Source organism: Phyllostomus discolor, chromosome 6 (assembly GCF_004126475.2).
Source record: "Phyllostomus discolor isolate MPI-MPIP mPhyDis1 chromosome 6, mPhyDis1.pri.v3, whole genome shotgun sequence".
Lineage (NCBI taxonomy): Eukaryota > Metazoa > Chordata > Mammalia > Chiroptera > Phyllostomidae > Phyllostomus > Phyllostomus discolor.
The window spans coordinates 80335249-80361254 of NC_040908.2; the positions used below are offsets into that span (position 1 = coordinate 80335249).

Below are 26006 nucleotides of genomic sequence, written 5' to 3' on the forward strand. Positions count from 1 at the left end.
GATCCATCGGCTTTCTTACCTTTTCACTCATTTCTTTTTGCTCCTCTGACTGGACCATTTCAAATGTCCTTACAGTTCACTTATTCTTTGGTTCTTGAAGCTTTCTCTTGAATTCTTCAGTTAGATTATTGTTTTCAGCTCTAGGATTTGTTTGGTTGGGGTTTTTTTTATGGTTTCTATTTCTTTGTTTTGTTTATATGATGTTTTCCTAATTCTGTTTGGTTGTCTGTGTAGTTCACTGAACTTATTTTAAAAGATTATTCTGAATCCTTAGCCTGGCAGTTTATAGATCTCCATTTCATCAGAGATTAGTTTCCTTTTGGGTGTCATATTAATGGGGGGGTGTGAGTGACAGATCCTTGATTCCTTAGGTTGGTATCTGTGCCTTTGAATAAGTGTTCTCCTCTTCCAGGCTTTGCAGGGTTGCTCTGGCACAGACAGTTCTTCCCATGAGCTTAGTTTGGGTTTCTGGATGTGCCTGCTAATAATTACTTTGGGCAGGTGGGGTCTGCTATTAGAGTCTATTTTGGGGTAAGACAACTGTTTGAGCCCTGAAGTTGGTTGGGGGGGGGGGGGGCCACTGGCTGACAACAGCTGAACAGGACTACTAACTTGGTTCCCTGCCCAAGTGAGGCTATAGAATGAGCTCCACTGTTGCCTCAATTCTCCAGTCAAGCTTACTAGATACTCAGGACTGGGTACTATATTCAGTAGTCGGTGGGGCTGTGAATTAGCTTCCCTGCTCTGACAGCATAGGACAGTACCCAGGGCCTATATGGCCCATTGTTTGGGAACCCAAATTAGACAACAGTATGCACTGAATATTCTGGTCAGGTGAGGCTACCCTACCAGTTTCACTTTGAAGACAGGGAAAAACACAGGCTGTGCTCTGTTCAAGTGCCACTGTAAACAGGGCTGGTCGGGTGGACCGAATGCTTATTCTGCAATAATTGGGGCTACAAATTAGTTTCCCTGCCTGCGTACAGCAGCAGAAGCAGCTCCAAGGCCTCTTAGGCCCTTTGCGGTCTTGACTCGAGTTGACTCATGCTCCAAGTTCATTAGCCAAACGGGGTCACTGGCTATGCTGTGGGAACAGTTAGCTCTGCCCATCCACCTCTTGGAGCAAGCTTTGCTGAATTATGTAACTTCTGGCTGTTCTCACCAGCCCTTCCTGTCAGATAGGGCCCAGAGCCACACCCCACAGCTGGTAGGGCTGACTCAGCTCTTCCACCTAGACACGGGCAGGCCAGCCTCCAGGGCCAGCGAAACCCCTTGTCTCAGAACCCAAATCAGGCAAACCTGTACCCTGCCAAGTTCTTTGGTCAGGCTGCACTACCAACTTGATTCTACAGATGAGCACAGCTGGGGATTCAACTACTTAGGCTCTGTAGGTAGAAACTTGGTCTGCCCATGATTCAAGTGCTGGTTATTGGAAGATCCTACTCACTTCTCCATCACAATCAGATTCTGAGTGGTTGAGTCCCACAGTCCCCTGCAATCCCTATCAAGCAAAACCAGAGTAGGAGCTCCCATGAAACCACCCACAATCCTGGAGGGTTGGATGTCACCCCTGGGCTCCCTTTTTCCTCTGGAGGAACCATAGGCTGGGGGGGGGGGCGGGGGGCGGGGAGAGACTTCTTGGTGTGGTGGTGCACCAGGCTGGGGGAGGTACACTGCAGTCAGCATGCAGCCACTCTCAGCCTCCTAATGCAGCCTTTCTAGGTCTGTGGTGAAGGAGAGGGAGCACTTCAGCCTCAGCCCCACATTCTAGGATTCTCTCAGTGGTGTCCTGCCCACGAGTAGTTGTTTTCTTGTGAGGGGAAGCAAAGTCAAGAACAACCTATTTTGTCATCTTGGTGATGTCACTTCCCTTACTAAGTGCTGAACACTATTCTGAGGACTTTATAGGGATTAAGGTCTTCAATCCTCACAACCACTTTATGGTACTGCTCTTAACCCCATTCTACAAATGCCAAAATTGAGGCCGAGAGAGTAAATGAGCCCTCATTTGTTCCATGCCCCCTCAGCCTCACCAAACTGTCCAACTGCTTCCTACCTCCCAAGAGCAGGCAGCCACCTTCTCCATAACAGCAGTGTTGCACTGCCCTTCACTGGGCCCTCTAGGGAACATGTCTGCTGGAGATGACATATTCAGTGGGATGCAGAAGTGGCAGATGGAAGACGAAAGAGGAAAGGAGGCACAAGCTGGCAGGTGGGGGTTCCAATTTATTAGGACACTGATGATAACCATCACTTCCCCATCTCCACTAACAAAGCTAGCAGCAGGACTGGCAAATCCCCCCACCCCACCAAGCCCTATCGTAGGCCACTGGCAGCAGTGAGCCTCCCTTTGGAAGAGGGCAGATCCCCACCCACAGTGGATCCTCAGAGCCACTGAAGCTGAGGCAGTCACCCTGCTTCATCCCTGGAGCATGGATTCAGGCTTTGCGCCTTTGAGCAGGGAAGGCACAGGCCCAGAAAGGACCTGTTCAGGTCAGAGCTTATAGGTGTCAGAGTCAGGCATCCAAAAGCCAGGGTTATTTTCCTCCTCACCGCACTGCCATTTTGTGTGTAAGTTTCATGACAGTTGAGGGGGTGCAGTGGGGCAATTATCATTCCCAACATTGCTCCCATAAGAAAATAGTCAGTGAACCTCTCACAAGAGCTTTGGGAGTCTATTCCTGTATTAGGAATGATTCTTAAGCCCACCTGCAAAGGGGAAGAACATCAAAAGAGTGTCCATTTTTTTCCTTTGTATTTGCATAAAATCCCCAGAGGGAACTGGTATATTTGTTTCCTTCAAGGGGAAAACCAGATGGCCCGTAATGGAGTGACTTTTATATCATTTGAACATTGAGCATGTGAACATACAGCCTATTCAAAATAAATAGCCTTCAGAAAACACTCCTGAAACCTCAGGCTGGGAGTTTCAGAACCAGTCCCTCAGTTCTGGCCCCGCCTCTGCCACACACTAACTCTGGACAACTTCTGTAACCTCCCCAGGCCATTTCCTCCTCTGTGAAATGAGTGTGCTGAACCAGACATCTGCAAGGCTCCTTTCAGCTGTAAATGTCTCATTCTAGACTCCCAAGGCAGATTCTAAAATCCATGAGGGGAAGGATGGGACAATTTGGGAGTCTTGAAAAAGTCACTTTGTAAACACTGGCCGCAGTGGGGTCGAGTGGGGGGGCAGTGCTCACTCAGCCAGAAGCCACCCCCTTCCTGCGGCCGAGGTCTTTACAGCAAGCTGGTGAGGACTGCTCTGCAAGCTATGAGGAAGATAGGAGATGCTGGCAATACTGGTCAACAGGATTTGGCTTCAGGGATGTATGAACCTGGGTTCAAATCCTAGTGACCTTAAACTACAGTCATTTAACCTGAGCCTAAATGTCCTCATCTATAAAATATGATTACCAACTTCATAGGTTTAAAGGATTACATATTAAAAGCACTTGGCATACAGGTGTTCAACAAATGTTAGCTTGCTTCCTTTCTCCCTGCCTTCATCAGAGCAGGTAGGACACCTGGGTTAGTTTGTATGCTTTTTCTTTAAGTTGGTTTTCTGATGCAAATCCATGAAACACAGCCATCTCCAGCTGGTTCTCCTCCTATCTCTGTTGCTGCAGATCCAAATCTGCACTGTATGGAGGTTGTTCACACTGCTGGAGTTGGGAAAAATACCCACCTAAATCTGCCTGCTTCAGGCTTCATTTGCCTGCACGGGAAAACCAGTGCCCTTTGGGAAACGCACAGCGGGTCTCCATCTGGTAGGCAGCAGAGCAGGGAGCGGGGCGAAGGGAGAGATGGAGAAGGTCAGCACTTCCTAAGGCTGGCAGCAGGGGACGGGCTGCAGGGCACAGGATGGGTGTGAGGAATCTACTTGTAGGGAATTCAGCTGCTGTCTCCAGGACCCCAGGTTCTTAAAGACCTCTGAACCTTGATTTTCTCATTCACAGAACCAAAGATGAAAATTGCTGCATCATAGGTCTGTTGTAATGATTAGATCAGCTACCTAGGAAATGTTCTGTGAATATTAAATTGTCCTTCCTCTATTCTTAAGATGAAGGAAATAAAGGCCTTCGGACTGGAGATACATTCACACAACCAGTCACCTTGTAGAACATGGACCTGCAGAGATTTACTTGAGGTACAAAACGTGGGATTGTTACCCGAGGTGGCTGTGACACACACACTAGTCCCAAAGCACACAGAACCAACCACACAAGGAAATAGGAGTTTTCTGTGTGGTAGGCTGACAGCAGGATATATGGGGTTAGAATGGGAGGTAGGGTAAAAAGCCAAGGATCTTCATTTCTTAATCTACAGCACAAAGAAATTAGTGGGATGGTGGAGACTTGGTTTCTAGGCATTAGAACAAGGGCAACCCCCCAGCTTTCAAGACAAGAAAAATGGGGACATTTAATTTAAAAATGAGACAGATGTCAGAGAACACCCTCTATAGTCCCAGGGAGCCTGCTGATGAGAAGTGGGGCTGCAGGAAGCTGAGCCAAAATGACACAAGACCCATCACTGCCAAGGTGAAGCAATGGCCTAGCCCTTTACCGCCTTCAGAATGAGCCTCTAAGCTCTGAGAAGGGGCAGTAGGGGCAGGCAGCAGGGGCAGGCACAGGTAGAAAAGGTAACAAGATGGAAACAAGAACCTGTGGATACACCCAAGGTGGAAAAAAGCAAAGTGAGGACCAGAAACCATGCCAGACTTTTCCTATGGCTTGTTGTCTTCCTGAAAGTTGTGTGCTTGAGACCTGAGAAGCCAGCTGGGAGGGCTCTGGGGAGAAGGCCCAGAGAAGGGAAGGGGGTGGGGTACTGAGGACAGCCCCTGAAACAGCACAGTGCCAGCAGGCAGTAGATAAGTGACAAAACTCTGGCTGCCTCCAGAAACCTCTGGCAGGGCTCTGAGTCCAATCCTGAGATATTTAAAAGGAGAAACAGGGCTCAAGAAAGAGGACATTTAAAAAAGAAGGGAGAGGGAGGGAGGAAAAAGAAAGGAAAAGGGAAGAAAAAAGAAAAGGGCCTGATCTCCATGAGGCTGAGGTATCGAAGAGACAGAGGCTGGTCCCTGGGAACAGACAGGCCGAGGGCTTCGTTCCAGTGAAGTGAGGACCACACACAGAACTGGGAAGTGCCCTGCAGGTATGAGGGATCCACTTGGCTCCAAAGGGAGTCCCCTGGCCTTCAATGTGAACTCCTCTAAAGCCTCGTCCTGAAGGTGCCCATGTCCCAGTGTTGCCGTGTCCATGCAGGAGCTCAGAAAAGTCCACGTATTTTGGCCTGAGACCCATTACGTGATCACTGCTGGTGACTCACTGCTTTCGGTCGTACCCTCCTTTCTCCCAGCCCACTTCCCCTCTGTAGTTCCTCCAAGTTTTGATTGGGGCAAGCAGCAAAGAGGGAACAGGAGAATGCTTTATCAGAGGAAATAAAGTGCAGGGCCCTCCTTAGGCACTTGGTCTGGGTGCAGGAGACGCTAGGTGCCCCAAACGCCATTGCTCAGGGCCTCAAGAGCGATATATCTTCAGTCTGTTGTTCTGGTCCAGGCCCAGCTGCTGGAGGCCCAGAGTGGCTGAGGGCTTATGCACCGAGAAAAGATGTCTGGCCACAGGGTGAAGGAAAACTCTGCAGTCAGCTGAGCACCAGGAAGGGCCATGGAAGGAAGGGTCAGAAGCCAAACAGGACCCTCTTTGGAAGCCCCTGGCACAAACACAAGCCGTGCAGCCCAGCTCAGCCATCCCAGCAGCTACAGTAGGAAGGGATCAGGGTTTGAGAAATGGCTAAAGGATACAACTTGGGGTCACTCTTGTAACGTTCTAGCCACTTCAGGTTAGCCTCGATCATGCCCTGAAAGTTTGTGCTGCCCACATCAGGGATGTGTGACTGGGGCCGCGGCAGGAGGCGGAGCTGCTCACTGGGAAGAAGGACACATGGGGGGAGCGTCAGAGGAAGAGGACGTGACACAGCCAACCAGAGGCCATCACATCTGCCCCTCCCTCTTCTCAACATACCAGCTGCAGCCTTGTTGGGGGTCTCCTGAGCAATTCAAAGCTTCCTCTATTGGCAGGATGCCCCTGCAAATGTTCCCACCCCCTCCTGGGTAAATACTCCTGACATCAAGACTCCAGGCTCCCACATCCACAGATTCTGGGCCAATCTTATCGGCGAAAGCTCTCCCCAATATCAGCTCAAATACCTTCCCAGCATCAGTCCCAAAATGGTCAATGGGATAAATGGGGTGGGGGTACTTATGGTTGGGGGTCTTGTGTGTAGGTGATACATCTGGCAAGGAATAAGATGAATGAGAAATAACAGGCTTAAATGGCTGCCCATCTGTCTCCCCCACAGGGCGCCCCTCTCACTCCAGATGCTTGCTCAGTTGGAGGGGGAAGAAGGGAGCTGTCAGAAGCAAAGACCTGGGTGGCAAAGAGAAAGGCCACACTCCAGTGCTGAAGTGGCCAGTGGGCGGGCATTGTGCAGGGTCAGGCCAGAGGCTGTTCTCTCCCGGCAGGTGCCACAGGGCAGTTCCTCATGGAGCTGGGCCAGGGACTCCCAGCCAAACCCGCGCAGGGACTTGCCTCTGGTTGTGTGTGGAGAAGCTCTAAGACTCAGGCAGCTCTGCGGACTGGGAGCCTGCCTGACCTGCCTTGGCTATACAACCATGAATTCTGCTCCCCTCCGAGGTCCTACCAGCCCAGGGAGGCGCAGTAAGCAGCTGAACTGTGTGGTTCCCCCCGAGCCTACACGGAATCTTACCTGGCAGACACGTAACCCAGCCTGTTCTCCAAGGGGGCAGGGCTGCTGCTGAGGAATGGGACCCCAGCTGGAAAGTGGGAAGAAATCATTCACACAGGACAGTGGGTCAGCTGATCCAGAGCTGAGCCCAAGCAGGCCACCTCCCTGCTCCCCAGCACCTCTACCTCCCCAACACTGAAAAGGCAGCACCCCCAAAACAAATAGAAACAGGGAAACTTTCAGTAGTTGGAAGTGAGAGAAAGGTGATAGACAGGAATTCCTCTATTTTATTCATCAAACTTAATCTACTTTTCTGTTTGGGTTGGAATGTGGGGTTGTAACTTTTCCATTCAAATAACTGTTTTTATGGCTTTTCACATTCCTCAACAGAGCTATGACCAGGGGAAGCCAGCCTTCCCAGAAACAGGAAGAAGCCATACAGCCCAGGGCAACAGGCAGGATTCTGAAGTCACAGAGACATGCAGTCTGTTGCTCCCTTATTGGGCACCCTGGGGCATATTACTTAACCAGTCTAAGTCTCAGTTTTCTCATCTATAATGTGGAGATAAATAATTACTACCTCAAAGGGCTATTGTAAGACCTAAATCAAAGACTTCGTATAAAATGCCTGGCCTACAACACAACACACATCATTGGCAGCTATCTCGATGACAACAACAAGGACCTTGTAGGTTGGGCTGAGCTCTGGAGTCACAAAGGCCCCAACTAGCCAAGCCCCAGGCACACCGTCGTGGTCCACAGAGCCTGCAGCTTCAGGGCAACCAGCAAGGTCTCCTCCCCAGGGACCCACAGCCACTGGATCAGAGAACCACAGCTGGGGGTAGGGGAGGTGGAGAGGTGGGCAAAAGAAGCGTGGGGGTGTGGGTGGGCAGGAAAAGGAGGAGGAAGTCGGGAAGGCTCAGTCCAGAGTCACACACTGGCTCAGAAAGAAGCTTACTTGGAAAATACTTGCGCCACTTCTCTACCAGGAAGTCGTCCACCGTTTGAGTCACAGAGGAGGAGAGCCTAGGGCCTGGCCCCGGGGCCCAGGCCCAGTGGGTGGACATGGGTGTAGCAGGGGATGAAGCTGAGACTCGGCCCGGAGAGACGTGGGTAGGAAGGAGAGCACTCCTGCAGGATGGGGGTGGGATCTGGGCTGAGGTGGAAGTGAGGAGCGGAGGTGGTGGCTGAGTGTTGAGGACACCCAGCATGCTGAGGACATCATTTAGCTGGCTGCTAATCCGCTGCAGGGAGCTGTCCAAGTAGTGAATCTTGTTGAGTAAGGTGGGGCTTTCTGTCAGGCCAACTGAAAGGGAGGAGGCAGGTGGTAAAGGACTCAAGATTTTAGGTCTGGAGTGTCCCCAGGCCCAGCTGGCACTGTGGCACCCTACTTGCCCACCCCTCTCTGTTCCTCCAGGCAACAGCCCCTCGCCTTGATTGGGAGACTGGGGGATGGCAGGGCTTCTGTGTCCCACATAGGGCAGACAGGAAGTTGACCCCAAGAAACAGGCTCTCCAGGGCAGGGCCCCAGGGGGAGGAGAGGGAGATGGCCCTCTCCGCTTCGCAGGCCAGAGTAGCAGAGGGAGACAAGCCTCCCCGAAGGTAGCACTGGAAGCGGGTGGCGATCAGGGACACCCCTCACTGTCAGTACTCTGCACATTCAGAAGGCTCTCCTGGACCCTTTGGGCCCTGGGGGCTGGCAAATCCAGACTGGTTCACTCCTTCCCAAGCATTTACTAAGAACCTGCTCCAGACACTGGCTCCCAAAGGCTAACCCACACAGAGCCGAGAAAAGGGGGCTACACTCCTGTTCCCCAAGTTCCTCTCTCTCCATGGAAACTGTGATCTTGCCCTTCCTCTTTTCCCTGCTACCACCACTCACTGTGAGGCAGGGCACAGGATTCTGAACTTTCACTGCCAGTGTCTTCTGAGCTGCTGAGGTCAAAGGTCACCACTTTCTTGGTGGGGGTTCCTCTCAGTGCATCCTCACCTGCAGCCTATGGGTAACAGCAGCAGTTATGACTGGTCTCTCCCTGGGCGTTCTGCCCATTTCCCAGGCAATGTGAGAGACTCAGCACCGGCGTGTGGGCTCTCTGGGACCCAGAGTTCTGGGAGAGGCACACCATGCAGGTTGCCTTGCAGGGGGCAGGCAGGAGGTTAGGCCAACACAGCTCAACCATTGGGGACACAGGCAGCAGGGCCACCAGGACCAGAGAGTGCCCACCCTTTCCTCCAATAACCTCCCTGCAATGTCTCTCCATCTAAGCTTCCCTCCCGCCACACCCACACCTCAGGCAATGGGGGGGGGGGGGGCGGGGGGAAGAGTCTATAATGCCCCAGGAAAGGTCTGGAAGCCTCCTAGGTGCACGTATTCCCAACAGCCTAAGAACATCTGTCCTCAGGTGCCACGGCAGGGGAAGGGCAAGGGCTAGATCTTCTCTTAAGAAACTAGCAAGAGGCTCTGGGTCTCTCAGAACCACTCAGCATAGATAACCAAACTCAAAGCTGAAGCCACTGCCATTTTCACCAGCCCAGGGGGCCGAAGCCATGGCCAATCCCGGCCCTAGAGGCTCAGTGCCCTCAACACAGGACCAAAGAACTCAGCGTATCCTGGGAACAGAAAAGGAAGCTGTGGCCACATGGGGCCATGTGGCCACAGGGCTGCACCTCTTCCTGCAGAGAGGACTCCAGCTGATTCAGCTTCTCCTCTTTCTTCTTGAGAAGGTTGTGGCCTTTCCGCATGGCCGACTGCATCTCATCCAGGTGCCTCTCCTCCTGCACTCAGGGGAGAAGCAGGGAGAAATTTGGGGACTTCCACACAGAGCTGCAGTCCCAGCTTTGCCACTCGTCAGGTGGGTTATCCTGAGCTTATTTAACTCTCGGTCTAGATTCTCACTGAAGAAAGAGAACTACTTTCCATAGGATCATGAGAATTAGATAAGAGCATATTACATGCTTAGCCCTACACCCATACCTAGTAAGTTCTCCCATGGTCACTGCTAACCAAACGGGCATATTATCACTGCTCCAACTACTACCGCACTTGTTGTTGTGGTCACTGTCGTCAGAGGGTACAGAGAGCAATGGCAGGCCCAGAGTGGCATGCACATGCCCCTGGGGAGTCTGCACTCCGTGTCGGCCTCCTGCCTGCTGCTCCACCCCACCAGCCATGGGTGCTCACAGCTCTGACACCAGGCGAATTCGAAGAGGCCCCAAACAGCTGTGATCCCAGCTAACAAGGGCCACGAAGTCTCTGGCTCTTCAGTGCAAATCAGGGCATCGAAGTTCCAAAGAGAAGTCACTTAATCTTGTGCTGAGGGTATACTCAAAGCATTTTCAGTCATAAATGAAGCCTTTAGGTGAGGGAATGGACAAGCAAGGCACTGGGTGTAAATTTTGAAAAACCTTACTTATACCCTTCACCTAGGAAACAGGAATAACATCACCTGCCACACACATCACCTAGGGCTGCGTCACCTAGGGCTGCTGTGAGGACCAGGTGGCTCGTGATCAGAGAAAGCACTCTGCACACTGTGCACTGCCTTGGGGGGTGACAGTGCTCTCACCCTTGTGGAGATCCCTAACTTTTGTCACCTCTCCAGCCACCCTAGAGGACCTGTAACTACCAGGTCACCACTCTCCTGGGGACCCCAGAACGATCAATTGAGACTGAGCCCCAAGGGGAGTGTGGCCCTGGCCCCCCTGCCCTCCCCTGGGACTGGCGGCCATTCTCGAAGCTCCTGACCTCCTGCAGGTCCTTCCGCACGTCCTCCAGGGCCTTGGTGCCTAGTGGGTCTTTGGTTGCATCCGGAGCACTAGCCAGCTCATGGTGCCAGTGCTGCTGGGCAGCTTTCAGAGCTATCTGCCGCCTCCGCATGGAGTGTTTCTGCTGCACCAGGAACTCCCTGGCACTGCGGAGAGCTACCCCCTCGGCAGAGAGGTAGTGCCGGAAGCTGTGGGAGGCCAGGGCAAGAAGCGGGTGGAGGGTGGAGGGTGGAGAGGGTCAACAAAGACTCTGAGAACCCTTGCTCTGGGTCACTTGACCATTTCCCCAGCAGATACCCAACCTGAGCACAGGCTACTGGCTGGACTTGGACAGTGTACAGGGATACTACAGCATGGGGCGTGTCGCACTGAGTCCTCCTTGCCGACTCTGAGAGGCCTCCACATGGATGGCCAGACACTGCCATCAGCCTGACCCCTAACCAGGGATTGGTGGATCAGCATGCTGTGTCAGCAGTCACAGTAGGTTTCTACTTTGCTTGCCAGAGGAGATTCCTCAGACCCCCAACCCCCTTCCCTGAACCAAGCCCCACTGGTGACTGCTGTCACCTCATTTCAGGTCACCCAAGCTCTGTGACATAGGCACTCACCCCTTCATGGCATCCTCAGCCCCACAAAAGACAGGCTATCAGAACTCACCTGTCCAGGGACAAGTCAGTGTCCTCCTTGCTCTGGGACACAGAAGAGGGTACCTCTTCGGTCTGGCTCTAAGGATACATGGTAGGAAAGGCCCACTGAATGCAATACAAGCAGATACACCGCAGGCTCAAGGGGCTCTGAACCCTGCCCAGGGACAAGACACGGGGCTCTGCTGGCTGCTGGGCACTGTTCACTCACAGATGGAAATGGGGCACTGGGAGCGACAAGAACAGGAGGCTAAGGCCCTCTGCAGAACAGAGCCAGGAGCCCTCCTGCCACCCTACACCTCCTGCTGCCCCAGGCCAGCCATCCTGTCCCGTCCAAGGCACAGAGAAGCTCACAGTTCCAAGGGATCTCCTCAGGTCTTCAATGTGGAGATCTGGCTCAAAACATGGGGAAGCACTGCTCTTCTTGACTGCCAGCGCTTTCAGTGTGTCCTGCTTCCTCTGAGCTTTGGCCTCCAGATCACTGTGGTAGAAGAGGGGAGTGGGAGGTGCAGGGAGTGAGGCAGGGTCATGTGATGAAGCAGGCCTGGCAGCACACTGTCAAGACCCCTGGCTGGACTTCAAGCCCCAACCTCAGGTAGAGAGTAAGACCATCCCCTCCCTTTCACTCCTGTCAAAGTCTCTGAGGCAGGACTGGGGCATGAATGGTAAAACCAGGGACCCCAGCTATTCACAGCCTCCTAACAAGCCCCTCTCCCTACAAAAGGCAGCAGACATGGCCTGGCTCTGCCTCTGCCTGTTAAGTGGGCCATGAGTAGACAGGGCTCGTGAACAGCAGAGGTCAGAGGGCATGAGGTGGCTAAGTGCAGGGTGTCCACACTACCTGATGTGCTTCTGCAGCCTCTGAGTCTGGGCCTGCAGCAGATCCACCTGGGATTCCAGCTCCAACTTGTGGGTCCGAAGCTCACCGAGAATTCTTCGGAGCTGCTGGTTTGACTCCAACAGGTGGGTGTGCTCCTTCTTTGCCTCTTCCAGTTGATGATGGGTGGCTGTGACTTTCTAGGGCAGAAGAAAAGATAGAAGCACCTGGAGAAACAATGGGAAGAAGGCAGAGAGCAGGCAGCATTGGACAACAGGGATCCTGAAGAGCAGGGGCAAGAGCGGGACTGACACACCAAGGTCACCATGACTTTGGTCAGAGGTTGTGCAGGCTCCCATCCTCCCCTCACACTCCCACTACCTGAGGTTCCTGGGTTGTGGAATAACCCCAAAGCTCTAGAGAGGTCAAGTGAACAAAAGGTAGCATGCTACAGGGAGAAGAAAGGGAGGAAAGGGAATGCAGAGAGACAAAGGAGGGAAGTCAGACAAACCTTGCTCTCCAGCTCAACCTGCTTCTTCACATCAAGGAGCTGCTGCTTCTCCTTCCGGACAGTCTCCTCCTGAGGGAGGGGGTGGGGGAAACAGGGCCTCTAGGCCAACTCCAGGCCTCAGGTTAAAGGGCAGAAAGTCCCATCCTCTCTTGGGGAAGCTATGACTCCAAGGTAAAGGGCACCTGGAGATCCTGTCCTCCACCCCAAACCCTCACCTGGATGTCCAGCTCAGCCACTCTGGCCTTGACATCTTTGGCTCTGGTTTCAAGTTCCACCTCTAAATCTCGAAGTTTCCTTTCCTGCAGAGAAGCAAAGATGGAGAAAAATATGTAAGTGTAGAAAGGGTACAAGGCATTAGCTGAGGGGCAGGAGAGGTCCTGACCCACCGTCCCATGGCATACCCCCCAGACAGCTCAGGCTGCATCGTTATCCAGAGGCCTCCCAGGAAAGCACCACACCTTCTTTAACTCCAGTAGGGGCAAGCAAAAGCAGAAGTGCCAACCCCACAGCCCTACAGAGGCAGATCTGCTCTTCTAAATCTGGGGATATGCCCTGGCACACGAAAGGAGCAGAGATGTCCCAGTTCGGGGATGACCAGTGAGAGGCCCCCACTCCTGAAGCTGTCAGCCTCCATCCTGCTGTCCTGCTGCCCCAGCACTTCTCCACCCTGCATGGAGGTGGGCCCCACGTGACTGCCCAGAGTCCCCACCTGCTCCCACTGCCGATGCCGCAAGTCCTCCAGCCGCTTGTCTTGCTCCTGCCTCACGGTCTCCAGTTCTTGCTCATGAGCCCTTCGCAGGCGCTCCAGCTCTCCAGTCAGGTGCCCCAGGAGTTCAGCTCGCTGCTTCCTCTCCTGCATGGAGGGTGGGGCCGCCCATGGGAGATGGCAGGTGCCCTCACACCCCTAAAGCCACAGCCTCCCACTCCTGCCACCTGGAGTAAGTAAGGTCAAGGACTCCATCTGTTCCCTGAGGCCAGCTCTTAAAGAAGACCATCGAGAATAGCATGGTCCTGCCCCCCAAAGGCCTGCACCCTGCTCGGCCACTAAAGCAGAGGCTGGTCAGATGTCAAGAGGAATACCATATACAGCTTCCCTTCTCCAAGGAAACAGAGGCCGTTGGTAAATTATCACTATTCTTCAGCAAGGTCAGAATTGGTTTGGGAAAGGAGTCAACTACATTTCATCATGAAGGGGCCTGCTATTTCTGCCCTGGGAAGGACTGTACAAAGAGTCTGGGATACTGGTTCCAGTCCCTGGAGCAGCAGCCTCGAAGTCCAGGGCACAGGCACAACTGTGGACTAAAGTCAGCCACCCCGCCATTGTTCACCCCAATGGAAGCAAGCCAAGCCAGAGCGGGGCCACTTAGATAACTGAACTCCCCCCACCCCACCAAGGCCAAGGGCCAAAGATGAGCAGATAATATGTACACATTGGTTGGCTCTTGCTAGTTTACTTCTTGGTATCCCAGAATTTCCATAAGCCCTGGTGGCATGTTGTTAGGGAGGTTAAAGCTGAAGGCTCTGAAGTCAGACAGTCTAGGCTTGAGCCCTGCCTCCTCTGCTTTTAGCCAGGGGGGACCTTGGGAAAGCTGCTTACGTACCCCAAGTCTCAGTTTCCTCATTTTTAAAACAGAGATAATGATAGTATGTATCTCCTAAAGGTGTTGTGAGGGTTAAATCAGTTAATGTATATAAAGAGCTTAAAACAGTGCCTGGCACGTAGTACACGCTCAATGTTAACTAGTATTACCGTGAGAGGAAAGCACAGCCTGCCTGATGGAGAGGAAGCACTCCTCATCTAATGGTTTAGTAAACAGGCAAAATGACTCCCCCATTGTAGGGGGCCAGGGAAGAAAGCCTCCCACAAACCATGACCACGGTTTTTCCTCTTCCCCTGCCCTCAAGCCAGCTGGGAAAGGCCCAGGTTGTATGTGACATGGGCACATGCATGCAGGGCGTGTGGCCAAGGCACCTCAGCTTCATACTGCTCTCTGGCCTCAGCCAGCAATTGCTGGTGCTCCTCCTTCATCTTGTCCATCTTCCTCTCATGCTCCCTTTCCACTTCCTGGCGCTTCTCTCTCAGGAGAGCACTGAGCTGCAGGGAAGGCATACAACAGGCAGAACTGAAGCACCTAAAGGCCTCATACACGCACACCTCCCCAACCTTCCCCACACACACAACACATACATCACAGGTACATGACACATGACATACACATGGCGATACCCCAGCACTACCTCCCCACATGCAGGGGCATGGGGGTGGAAAAGCACCTGGCCTCAAGGAAACCAAGACATAAGAAGGGAACCAGAAGCTCTAACCCCAGTGGAGCCATCCAAAGTAAAGAGGAGGATCCTTTGGACTAGGATGGCTTGGCCAACCGTCAGAGCCTCCCCATCAGGCACACATAAGGTCAAAGAGGCAGACTGGCATTTACCTCTTGCTCATACTCTACTACTTGGTGAACTCTGTGCTGTGCTCTCTGCTCCGTCCCCCGCAGGCTCTCTTGCAGCTGGGCCTCCTCTTTCTGCTGAGCTTCCTCTATCTTCTTCTGGAGCCTGGAGACAACCTGAGCAGACCCCCGCACAGAGCACTACTGTGGCTCAGGGGAATTCACCTCCCAGGGACCCAGTGCCCCTCCTCTTGGGGCTGTGGTGAGAGAGAGGCTGCCTCCCTCATGGCAGGGATGGGACATAGCAGTGAAGGGGTCTTGAGGATGATGCACAAGGACCTCCATGCCCAGGCTCTGGCATGCAGGCCCAGCTAGCAACACCTACCTGTCTATGCTTGGCCTTCAGGGAGGAAGAGAGTTGCTCCAACTCAGCTCTGTGCTCCCTCTCCAGTGCTGCCACCACCTGGGGAGCAACGAAGGGTCTGTGAGGGATGCAGGGCAGGGAAGGCTGGCTGGGCACTGACCCTAGAGGAAGAGCGAGCCAGGACAACCATCCTCAACGCTCCTCACACTAAAGGGCCGAGGGGAACCACAGGCACATCTTTGTTCCTCCAGTATAACTCAGTCCCTAAAGTCTGCAACTTGCAAATGAACAAGAACATGAAGGACAGAGTGGAGGGGCCTTTAGGTAAGCCTCAGGTTGCTGCTTCCATGCCCAGCCTCTGGGCTAGGCCACGGTCACTTGGGTAACACTCATGTCTATGACCAAGACCCAAGGCAGGGAGGGCTGGAGGTTTTAGCACTGTCTACCCAAGCACTTGCAGTACAGGGTTCTCCCCACCCTGTTAGCATTTCTCCTTGTCTGAGAGCTCAGGTTCCTCCCTTAACCAAAAGAAAACAGAAGCTCCCTGTGGCCTGATGGCTACTGACTTCAGCCTCTTACCTAGAGACAGACCGTCAGATCAGAAGGATAGGGAGGAAGGACAAAGGAGGAAAAAATTCCTCTAAGAGTGCTAACCTCTCATGCTAAGGCAGGAGAGAAAAGGAGAGAGATGAAAGGCCATCACAGCTGTCCCTCAGAGATAAGAACAGGGACAACACACACTTGTCTAGGGACCTCTGGTCTGGTTTAAGTTCTCTCAGCAATGCAATCTTCCAAAGCCCACAGGCCATCTCCCCTCAAACTTTTTCACTGCTATAGACAACACCTGGCTGCTAGTGGCCCAGCTGGCCCCAGATGGAGCCTCTGGACATCTCCAGAACCTCTGGCTCTGCCAAGGGGTCCAGAGCTAGCACCTGCCCCGAGACAAGCTGCGTCCATGTGGAGCAATAGGCCCACTGTCTCTGCGTCCGTCTGTGCAACTCCCACTCTCTGCCTGGCTCCCCAACCTGCAAACCCAAGGATGGCTCTCCCGTCACACTCAGTCCCTCCCTAGGCAGCCCAAGGCACATCTAAGAGGAAGGTCCCAACTCCACTCGCTCACTTCCTTCCTCTCTCCTTCCAGCCGCTCCCTCAGCTGCTGCAGAGCCTCCTTTTTCTCGGAGATCAGGGCAGCCTGCTCCCTCTTCCCCAAAGACTCCATCTCTTCCTTGAGCTGCTCCAGCATTTGTTTATTTCTCTGTTCCAAGCTGGCCCTTTCGCTCTTCTGTAGAGACTCCAACTCCTCTCTTAGCCTCTGCAGCGAAGCCTCTTGCTCAGCCCTGGGCAAAGAGAAGGGAATGGAGACAGACCTGTGCACTCAAGGGGTGCCCCCATGGGGCTGGTCAGCTCACAACAGGCATTCACCTGATCTGGTCCTCATCTGCTTCTGCACGGCACTGGACCTGGGCCCGGAGCTGGGACAGCCTCTGGCTTTCCTCTTCTCTCATCCGAGTTCCCTCTTCTTCAGTGGCTTTCTGTAGCTGCTCCTTTAGGAAACTGGGAAAGAAAGGCAAGGCAAGTTTGTTGCAAGGTCCACAGGTCTTTTCTCTTCTAGTCATAATCCCTGGTTCTTGGCCTCAAAGGCCTGTATAGCCTGCCTATGAAGCCTCTAAAATCTTGAAGATGAGCCTAACTTCAGCCTCTGAGTCCTGCCACCTCCCTGTAACACTCCCCAAGGTAAAGAGGCCATGAACTCCACCTGCTCTTTACTTCAGGAAGCAGATCACAGGCTGCCTGGTCCCAGAACAGCATTTCTTCCAAAAGGCACCCATCTGCCTCCAAGTTCACCTTGGCATGGCAATCACTCAAGGACAGATACAGGCTGACCTCAACCTGACTCTGGCTCCATATCCTTTCACTCTCTACCCCACAGATTCTGTTCTAGTCAAATCAGATAAGCCACCACCTCCAAATCCTACCACACTCTTCCTTGCCTCTTAGCCTTTGTTCATGCTAGTTCCTCTCCCTAGTGTCCCCTTTCCTACCTGACAAACCCATATTCATTATTCAATAACCCAGCTCCATCCTCTCTGAGAAGTCTGACTCCAAGTTCACCAATGTATTCCCATGTCAGTCTATACCACGCATCATACTGCATCATAATTAATCATTTGTAAATCTGCTTTCCTTTCAAGCCTGGGAGCTTCTCCAGGGAAGGAATCTTGTCTTAAAATTTGTTATAGCCCATGTACTGACCACAGTAACTAACATGAAGTAGATGATCAATAAAAGTCTGTTAAATTTGAACAGTATTACTAGCCCCAAATATAAGCAAGCTTTGATTATCTATGAGGGTATCTTTTTTTACAGACCAACAATGGTAACCATTTCACCCCAAGTGGACATACTCTCCTCACACGAACCACACCCTCCTCACACAGCCCCACCTGGCCAGGGTTATGTGCTGGACACTCAGAGCACTCAAGCCTAAGAACAACATGACTCAGAAGACAATTTCTCTGAGAAGCTTCTGTAATGAACTGCAAAGCCACAAAAGATTTAGGATCACTTCCTATTTCAACTTATCAGTACCACTACTCTCTTCCATTATGGCAGAAAATTTGAGTTAAGTAAAAATCCTTCCTTCTAGATTCCCCAGAAACGTTTTCTCAGTAGAGCTAGAAGGGGCTTCTGTAAAAAGAAGGCTTTCATTTTACAACTCTCTTCATCTTACAACTAAAGAAACTAAGGGTCAACCTGAATAGACACTTCTCCAAAAAGGACATACAAATGAGCAATAGACAGGTGAAAAGATGCTCAATATCTGTAATTGTTAGAGAAATGCAGATTAAAACTCCAATAAGATAGCACCTCATATCTGTCAGAATGGCTACTATAAATAAATCAACAAACAAGTGCTGGCGAGGTTGTGGAGAAAAGGGAACCCTCACGCACTGTTGGTGGGAATGCAGACTGATGCAGCCACTGTGGAAAGTTGTATGGAGTTCACTAAAAAAATTAAAAATGGATCTGCCTTTTGACCCAGCGATTCTACTTCTGGGAATATATCCATAGGAACCCAAAACATTAATTCAAAAGAACCTATGCATCGAATATTCATAGCAGCATTATTTACAATAGCCAAGTGCTAGAAGCAGCCCAAGTGCCCATCAGTAAATGAATGGATCAAAAAACTACGGTACATTTACACAATGGAATTCTATGCAGCAGAAAGACAGAAGGAGCTCCTACCCTTTGCAACAGCATGGATGGAACTGGAAAGCATTGTGCTAAGTGAAATAAGCCAGTCAGAGAAAGACAAATACCATATGATTTCACTCATATGTGGAATCTAATGAACAATATAAACTAACAACCAATAAAGAGACAGACTCATAGGCAGCAGGCTGACAGCTGTCAGAGGAGAGTGGAGGTTGCAGGTGAAAAAAGTGAAGATATTAAAAAAAAAAAAAACAACCTCATGGACACAAACAACAGTGTGGTGATTACCAGAGGGGAAGGGGGCATTAGGAGAGGCAGAAGGAAAAAGGGGCATAAGTGGCAATGGAAGTAGACTTGACAAGGATGCTGAATCATCCCAATAAATTCAATTGAAAAGAAAAAAAAAAAGAAACTAAGGGTCAGCCTGCCTGCCTTCCTGACTGCTCATTCAAGAAATATATGTGTTATATTTGTGAAAAAATAGTCAAGGATATAAAGTACAGCATAGGAAATATAGTCACTCATATTATAATAACTATGTATGGTCCCCAGTAGGTGCTAGAAATATCAGGAGAAACACTTTGTAAAATATGTAACTGTCTAACCACTATGCTATACACCTGAAACTGATACAAAATAATATTGAATGTAAACTGTAACTTAACATTTTTTAAATTAAAAATAAAAGAAATATTTACTATAAGGTCAGTGTGGCTTCCAGAAATTTCTACCAAGTGGAAGTTTCCCAGCACAGAGAGGCCCTGCCTCTCAGGAAGGCTCATGTGTAAACAGAAACAGGGTTCTCATGAAGAACTTCCCAGAGAGGCAGGGCCTCTCTCTCTTTGAAGAGACCCAGGCAAGGCCCTGCCCACAGAGATGTCACTTAGTCAAGACTGCTGAAACTACATTGATTTCAAATGAAAATAAAAATAAGAGCTACCATTTATTGAGGGACTCTGTGCTACAGGCCCTGAGTCAGGTACTTGTGGCATGCTAGTCTTCACCACAACCTAAGAGGGCTCTGGACACCCCTCTGGAGTCCGGGGTTTGGGGAGGACAGACAGCACAGTCAGCTAAGCTTTGGGAGAACGGGGAAGAGAGGGGGCACCTGGTAGGCTGGCAGGGGAACACTGCCAGGATTTTCTCCTAGGCACTACCTCTCAAGGTAAGCTAAGCCACACCCTGTTTGGCTCAATTTTCAGCTGGCTGGAATAGGGTGCTATGGGGAGATCTGTTCTGTGGGATGCTCCCTGGCAGTGGGTCTGGGTTGTTGAGAGGGAGGTGATTTAAGGATGGACCCTTCTTCAGCAGACCCTGCGTTGAGCTAATGAGAGAGATTGTTCCCAGCCCTCTAGATACTCAAGTATTGGCTTTCTGTTAGCTTCTCTAAACAAAGTATAAATGTTTATACACTCCTTGTTATCTATAATATAAAAAAATAAGTCTCTACTATTTTTGGATGCTCTGTCCAAGAGGTAAGATTTAGATTTCAGCTAAACTGCCAAGTAAGTGAATTATGTTAACACCTTTTCAGAGCACTTTTCCCATCCTGAGACTGTGAAAGAGGTTGCTTATTACCTTCTCAATATCCATTCTACCATTTTCCTAACTAACAGAACCATGATTTTTATTCTATCAGGTAAAGAGGCCCAGCTAAAGGACTACATTACCCAGTCTCCTTTGCAACCAGGAATAACCAATGAGATTTAAGTGGAAATTATTGGGTCAAGTTTCTAGGAAAACTCCCTTAACCGGCCTGAAGGAGCTAGAAGGAACCCCCTTTTTTACTTTACCCCTGTTCTTCCTGCCTGGAGCACAGACACAATGGCTAGAGATCCAGCAGCTATATCAGACTGTGAAGAGACCCTGTCTGAGAGTAAAATCCAGCACTAAAGAGGGAGAGATTAAGAAGACAGAGACCTGGTGACTCTGTGAGCCACTGTGCCAACCCAAGACTGCCTGTTCTTATAGAAATAAACCTCTACCTGTTTATACATATACACACACAATCATACACACACAGGCCCAGAACAGGCTGAAGTGTTTTATTTGTCTAGGGTCTCCCAGCCAGTGACTGAAAGAGCAGAAACCCAAAGAGAAACTTCTGCATCCTGGGCAAGAGCACCTCACATTGCATCGCGTGGCTCCACCAATCTCTCTGGGTCCCAGCAGGGCCCTAACTCCCAAGAAAGGTGACCCATAGTAGTTAAGAAAACAGGCTTCAGACACAAGCCTCCTGAGTTAAGCCAGCTTTGCTGCTTCTCAGCTTCCATACCTTGGGCAAGTTGACTTAACCTTTTGGTGCCTCAATTTCTTCATCTGTATTATACAGATTCCATGAAATGGGGTTCATAACACCTCATAAAAGCTGTTCAGAAGATTAAACAAATTAATAGATATAAAGCACATGGATGCCCTGGCTGGTGTGGCTCAATGGATTAAGCATGGGCCACCAACCAAAAGGTTGCTGGTTCAATTCCTGGTTAGGGCACATGCCTGCGTCACAGGCCACATCCCCAGTTGGGGGCATGCTAGAGGCAACCAGTCGATGTTTCTCTCACGCATCAATGTTTTGCTCCCTCTCTTTCTCCCTCCCTCCCTTCCCTCTAAAAAATAAATAAGTAAACATGAAAAAAAATGCACATGGAACAGTGTAATCTCTCAAAAAATGTTAGCTGTTCCCATTATAATCCTGCCACCCAGCTTCCCACAGGCCACCGTGGGCATCCCACTGGTGTCCAGGGCAGGAAGAGTGTGCCCCTTGCTCCACGTGTCACTGCCAGGCTCCAGGCAGCTTATCTAAGGGGAGTGGCAGGACCTAAGAGACTTCTCTTTCTGTTGGTGAAGCTGGAAGATCTCCTCTTCCTCCTCCTGCCACAGCTTTTCCCGCAGCTGCTGCATCTTCTCTTGCTTCAATTCCAGTAGTTGCCTCTGATCTTGCTCAAATTCTTGGGCCACTGCCTCTTCCATGGCTTTCACGGTGGCCTCTGAGAGCTGCTCTGGGGGAGCCACAAGCTCTGGAGATCGCCTACCAAGGGCGGGGTGGGGAACAGCATTTCACAAGTTTTAATATCCACCCACCCACCTTTTGGCATCAAGGTTTATAGAGCTACAGTTCATCATATACCCTAATGGAGGGCCCTTGATCAAGAATCACATGTGCAAATTAGGTCCCCAAGGGCAGGCAGTAAGGCTTCCCCTCTCAGAGATACAGGCAGCATCTGTTCTTCATGACAAGCCCCACTGTGGCTGTCCAAGGCCTGAAGAACCTCGGGAGAAGGGCAGCCCTTCTGCTGATTATGACCCAAGGTAAAGATGTAGCTCAAGAGCTGGCAGCGGCAGGAAGAAATTAAAGCTCCATCCCTAACAGATTCTTCCCCAGAATGGCTCAAGGCCCTGTTCTGTCTCTCCACCAGGGCTCTGCCTGCTGCCTGAGGTTCATGTGAGCAGTTTGGGAGGTCTCCAGAGGCTGCTCTTTGCCTTCCAAACTGAACAGAGGCCAATTCATATGAGCCTGTGGTAGAAGCAGGAGCATCTCTCCTAGCCCCAAGACCTACACTACTCCATGAAGGTGCAGGAAAGGGGAAACCCCCGCCCCACATTGCCAAGGGAGAGAGGCAGGATATTCCCTAAGCCAAAGAGAGTAGCAGGAGCACAATAGGAATGCCATGCTCCATAACTCCCCAATGATGTAACACTTAAACATCTACTTCAGTTCAGTGTTTAGAAATGGGTAAAAGAAATTAAGGGCTAACCTGGATGCACAAGGTGGGTGGTGGGATAAGGATTAATGTAACAAGGTTGTTTGCTGTTTATGCACTGGTTCTTGAAAGAAATACCCAAAGAAAAACCCCAGGGTCATTTAGAACAATGATAGCAAAATCAGGATAAAGTATGTCACCTCCCTAAATGGCTTTCCTAAAAGTCTGTATGTGTTTGCATTCCCAGGTCCTAGATCTTACATTAGAAATTGATTTTGCCACACAACCACCAGCCTTCTCCCACAGTGCTCAGGCTGCGGCAGGCCGGGCCTGCTGACCCAGTCAACCTCAGGAGCACGTGGCCATAGTCCAAACCAAGGAGCACTAGAGCAAACGTAGTACTGGGAGCCTGTCCCCATCTGAGGTCGCAGAACCCCCCTTCTCCCTCCAGCTCTAGCAGTGCAGCAGATGGAAGCCAGCATGCAGGGTCAGATGGGAACAGCAGAAGAAAACAAGGCCTTTGGAATAATTCCAGTTCAGCCCCTTGAGACCACAGAGAGAAGGAAGACATAAAAGGCCAATGACATCTCTGAAATACCATGAAAATCTTTCCTTCTGCTGTTCCTAAAATTATAACTCAGACCAGAAACAGTCTTGAGCTATGCCTTCAATTCTCTTCTGCTTCCAGCTCCATCTCCCCCCTCCGTACAATTCCCGGCTCCCTCTTGGTCTCTCGACACAGCCCAATGGATGCAGATGTAAGAAATGCGGATGCCACCTCCTCTGAGAATCCTGCCCTTGGAAAGAGCCTCCCCCCAACAGCTCTCTGCCTCATCAACCCTCCAACTCATTTCCAACTTGGCTGAAAACATCTTTTTTCCCTGAGATGGTTCCTTTTAATGTGTCTCTCCCCTGTGGGCTGTTTAGCTCTGTGAAGCCCTGGGGACAGATGCTGCAGAAAGATATGGTGTCAGACAGCATGGCAGCTTGTGCCCAGGCTACACGTACCGGTAAGCTGGCGCACACCAGGCACGTGGGCTCACTGGCCCATTTTTTTGTGTGCTTCTTCTCCATGTCCTGTTTTAAAGATCTAATATCCTAAGCTCTCAGCTTATACTGCCTGTGGGCAGTCAACAATGAGCCCACAAGGAAAAGATCTGTGAAACGATTGGAAATTGAAGACTCCAAAGGAAGAGGCAGGTCTGATTTCTAGGCCTCTCCTCAGTACCAGCAACAATGATACCCAGCTTCTACCAGTTAGTGGTCAAGAGGAGGCTCTGTAGGAACATGATCATTTCAGGCTAGCCACCAAGTAGCTCTGAGACATGTGAAGAAAAGCAAGATGGGAAGGTGATCAGGGAGGAAGAAGAGGGAAGAAGATCCAGCACCCAGACATTCTGGTATGGTTGTACACCATTGAAACTGGGATCGCAATCCAAGACATCTTGCACCCTCTTACATTCAACCCAGTGGTTTTAATTCATCTACCATCCTCTATAAACACCTTGTGAAAGATGTGGGCATCACAAAGGGGAGAACATCCCTGTTTCCCAGAGGCAGGCCTCCAGGTCATAAAGCGTGCATGGTGGCGGCTGCTCGCTAGTCCTGCCCATGCTCCCTGGCCTGCCCTTTGCTCCTAACTCCTTCTGACTCAGCTTGACAACACCTATGAAAGGTGACAGACTCACATTTTCTTATTTCCCATATTTTATGATATTCTGACATTCTTAAAAAGCTTGCTGGTCAAAGAGAGACTGCCCCCTCCAGGGCTCACCAATTCTTACAGATAGCAAAGGCAGCACCGATGTCACATGCAAACCAACCTGAGTCTGTAACCCGACCACGTCCTTACCTAACTCACACCAAGCCCATATTTCCCTACTCTCAATCACCCAGGGCCCATACCAGGCAACTAGAGACCACCCCCATAACCCAAAACCCACAAAATCATTCAAACTATCCAATCCCACACTTAAGGTGCTTACCCTGCCTCATCCATGCCTTCCCATGAAAACCCTAATAAAGGCTTTGGACCATGTTCTCCCCTCTCGCCTCTTCTGCCTCCTGAGCAGCGCTGGTCCTTCCCCACGTGACCCTGTGTGGTGTGGCATGCTGTCTTCTCTCTGGAAATGTTAGCAATAAATTCTTCTTTCAGTGGCATTGACTTCTCCATAAATTAAAATCCCACAGATACAAATGAGACACATAGCTACTCCCCACAAAACCCAGCAAATCAACCCATTCCAAGTGTAATAGCTGTAAAAATTAATGACAAGGAAGTTATGGGGCCTGAAAAGACTCAGGAAAGGAACAGCAGACATTTCCTCCAGGTACTGTGTAAACTGGTCCAGGGAAACATCCCTGAAGATGCCAGCAGGGGAGAAACACAAAGCTGCCATGGCCTCTCTTACTGCCCAGCTTCACTCCCAGAGACCTTGAGCAGACCCCCTCTGGTCCTTTCTCTGAGCCCCTCGCCTCCTTCCACATAAAAACACCCTGACTGTCCACAGTCACCAAGGAAACTTCAGGGTCAGAGCTATCACTGTAGGATACATCACCACCTAAAAAACAGGGCTACCCCTCACCAACCCTCCTACAGCCCATGGTGGTAACATGTGATCGTGAGTTCACGTGCCTTGCCAGCTCTCTGTGACAGTTTCTGTAGCAATCAGTGGATGAACGTGTCTGTGCTCAACAGTCAGCCCAAATCCTGAGGACTCCTAATTCTTTTGTACTACTTGGTTCACAGACAGGAAAATTGGTATAGCCCTAGCACCTGCCTCTCTCCTTGCAGAAAAAAGGCACAGTGGCCACACACTAAACGTCAGAAGTCTATAGCTTCACTGACTAGAGTCTAAGCCCTAATTCTGCAACTGACTAGCAATGTGACATTGGGCAGATCCCTTCACCCATCTGAACCTTGGTTTCCTCCCCTGTAAGCGTGGTGAAATAGGGGAAGGTGAAAATAGGTGAAGCTAAGTGATTTCTAAGTGTTGGAAGTGCTTTATGCAAGCACATAGGTGAACTGCAAACCCAGGCACAAACGATACATACTGCATACCATCTAATTCCACGTATATAAAGTTGGGAAGCTGGGAAAAAGAGTCTACAGGACAAAAACCAGAACAGTGGTGCCCTGGGGTGGGTGGGTTAAGAGGAAAGGGGCATGAGGAAGCTCTCGGGGGATATAAACATTCCCTGTCTGACCTACATGGTAGTTACATGGTGTGTACATGTGTAAGCATTCACCGACTTGTACAAGTAAGACTTGGGTACTTTCACGTATAAAAATATTTCAATAAAACTTTTTGGGGTTTTTCTTTGAGCAGGCATTTTTTTCCCCAATTACAATTGACATATAACTTTTTTTCAAGAAAGAGAAAAATAGTGCTTGGTAGAGGGGAGAACACAATTTACCGGTTTCTGCTAATGAATGACTCAGGAGGTACTCCCTCACTTCCACCCTTGTACCCCAGGTCCTGCCAAGGGAAGTCTTGAGACTAGTGACGGCTACTCACAGAACCAAGGGTATACCCACTGTCCCCCCACTCTGCCCACTCGGCTGGGACCAGAGTATCCTGTCCCCAGCATCCAAGAGTGGATGGGAACTAAAGTCATCCCTATGCAATGGAGGACAGGGACAGACACATTAAAACTGGCCCTTACACCTCAGGAGAGACTGGCAGGGTAAGGCTGACCACCACCTTCTCCTTGGGCTCCTTGGCCTGGGAGCACTGCTCCTTGACCCTCCTGCAGGCAGCAGGTGGGCCTGGGATCTCCTCCCTTGATAGCAGTAAGGAAGCAAATGTGTTAAAGCCAGTAAAGTGCAAGAGGCACCCGTCACATCC

At 50.7% G+C, this 26006-nt stretch overlaps 1 protein-coding gene across 13 annotated transcripts in view; it reads right to left on the minus strand.

Moving 5' to 3' along the window:
- Positions 1-2206: 2206 nt before the first annotated feature.
- CEP164 (centrosomal protein 164) overlaps positions 2207-26006 on the minus strand; it is a 77265-nt gene continuing 53465 nt past the window's right edge. For 7 of the 13 annotated variants that reach the window (XM_036028520.1, XM_036028521.1, XM_036028529.1 and 4 more), the window contains 21 exons: positions 25825-25941; positions 24144-24281; positions 21276-21485; positions 16661-16792; positions 16359-16575; positions 15260-15337; positions 14920-15051; positions 14454-14576; positions 13191-13334; positions 12697-12780; positions 12482-12550; positions 11995-12170; positions 11508-11634; positions 11167-11234; positions 10490-10697; positions 9412-9519; positions 8627-8741; positions 7703-8050; positions 6766-6832; positions 5801-5923; positions 2207-5610 (listed from right to left, as the gene is read on the minus strand). In XM_036028520.1, the coding sequence (XP_035884413.1) occupies positions 5517-5610; positions 5801-5923; positions 6766-6832; positions 7703-8050; positions 8627-8741; positions 9412-9519; positions 10490-10697; positions 11167-11234; positions 11508-11634; positions 11995-12170; positions 12482-12550; positions 12697-12780; positions 13191-13334; positions 14454-14576; positions 14920-15051; positions 15260-15337; positions 16359-16575; positions 16661-16792; positions 21276-21485; positions 24144-24281; positions 25825-25941 (2878 nt within the window). In that variant the 3' untranslated portion in view covers positions 2207-5516. Of the gene's footprint in view, positions 5615-5800; positions 5924-6765; positions 6833-7702; positions 8051-8626; positions 8742-9411; positions 9520-10489; positions 10698-11166; positions 11235-11507; positions 11635-11994; positions 12171-12481; positions 12551-12696; positions 12781-13190; positions 13335-14453; positions 14577-14919; positions 15052-15259; positions 15338-16358; positions 16576-16660; positions 16793-21275; positions 21486-24143; positions 24282-25824; positions 25942-26006 lie in introns of all 13 variants that reach the window. The other 6 variants (XM_036028523.1, XM_028516013.2, XM_036028524.1 and 3 more) reach the window with 6 other exon arrangements.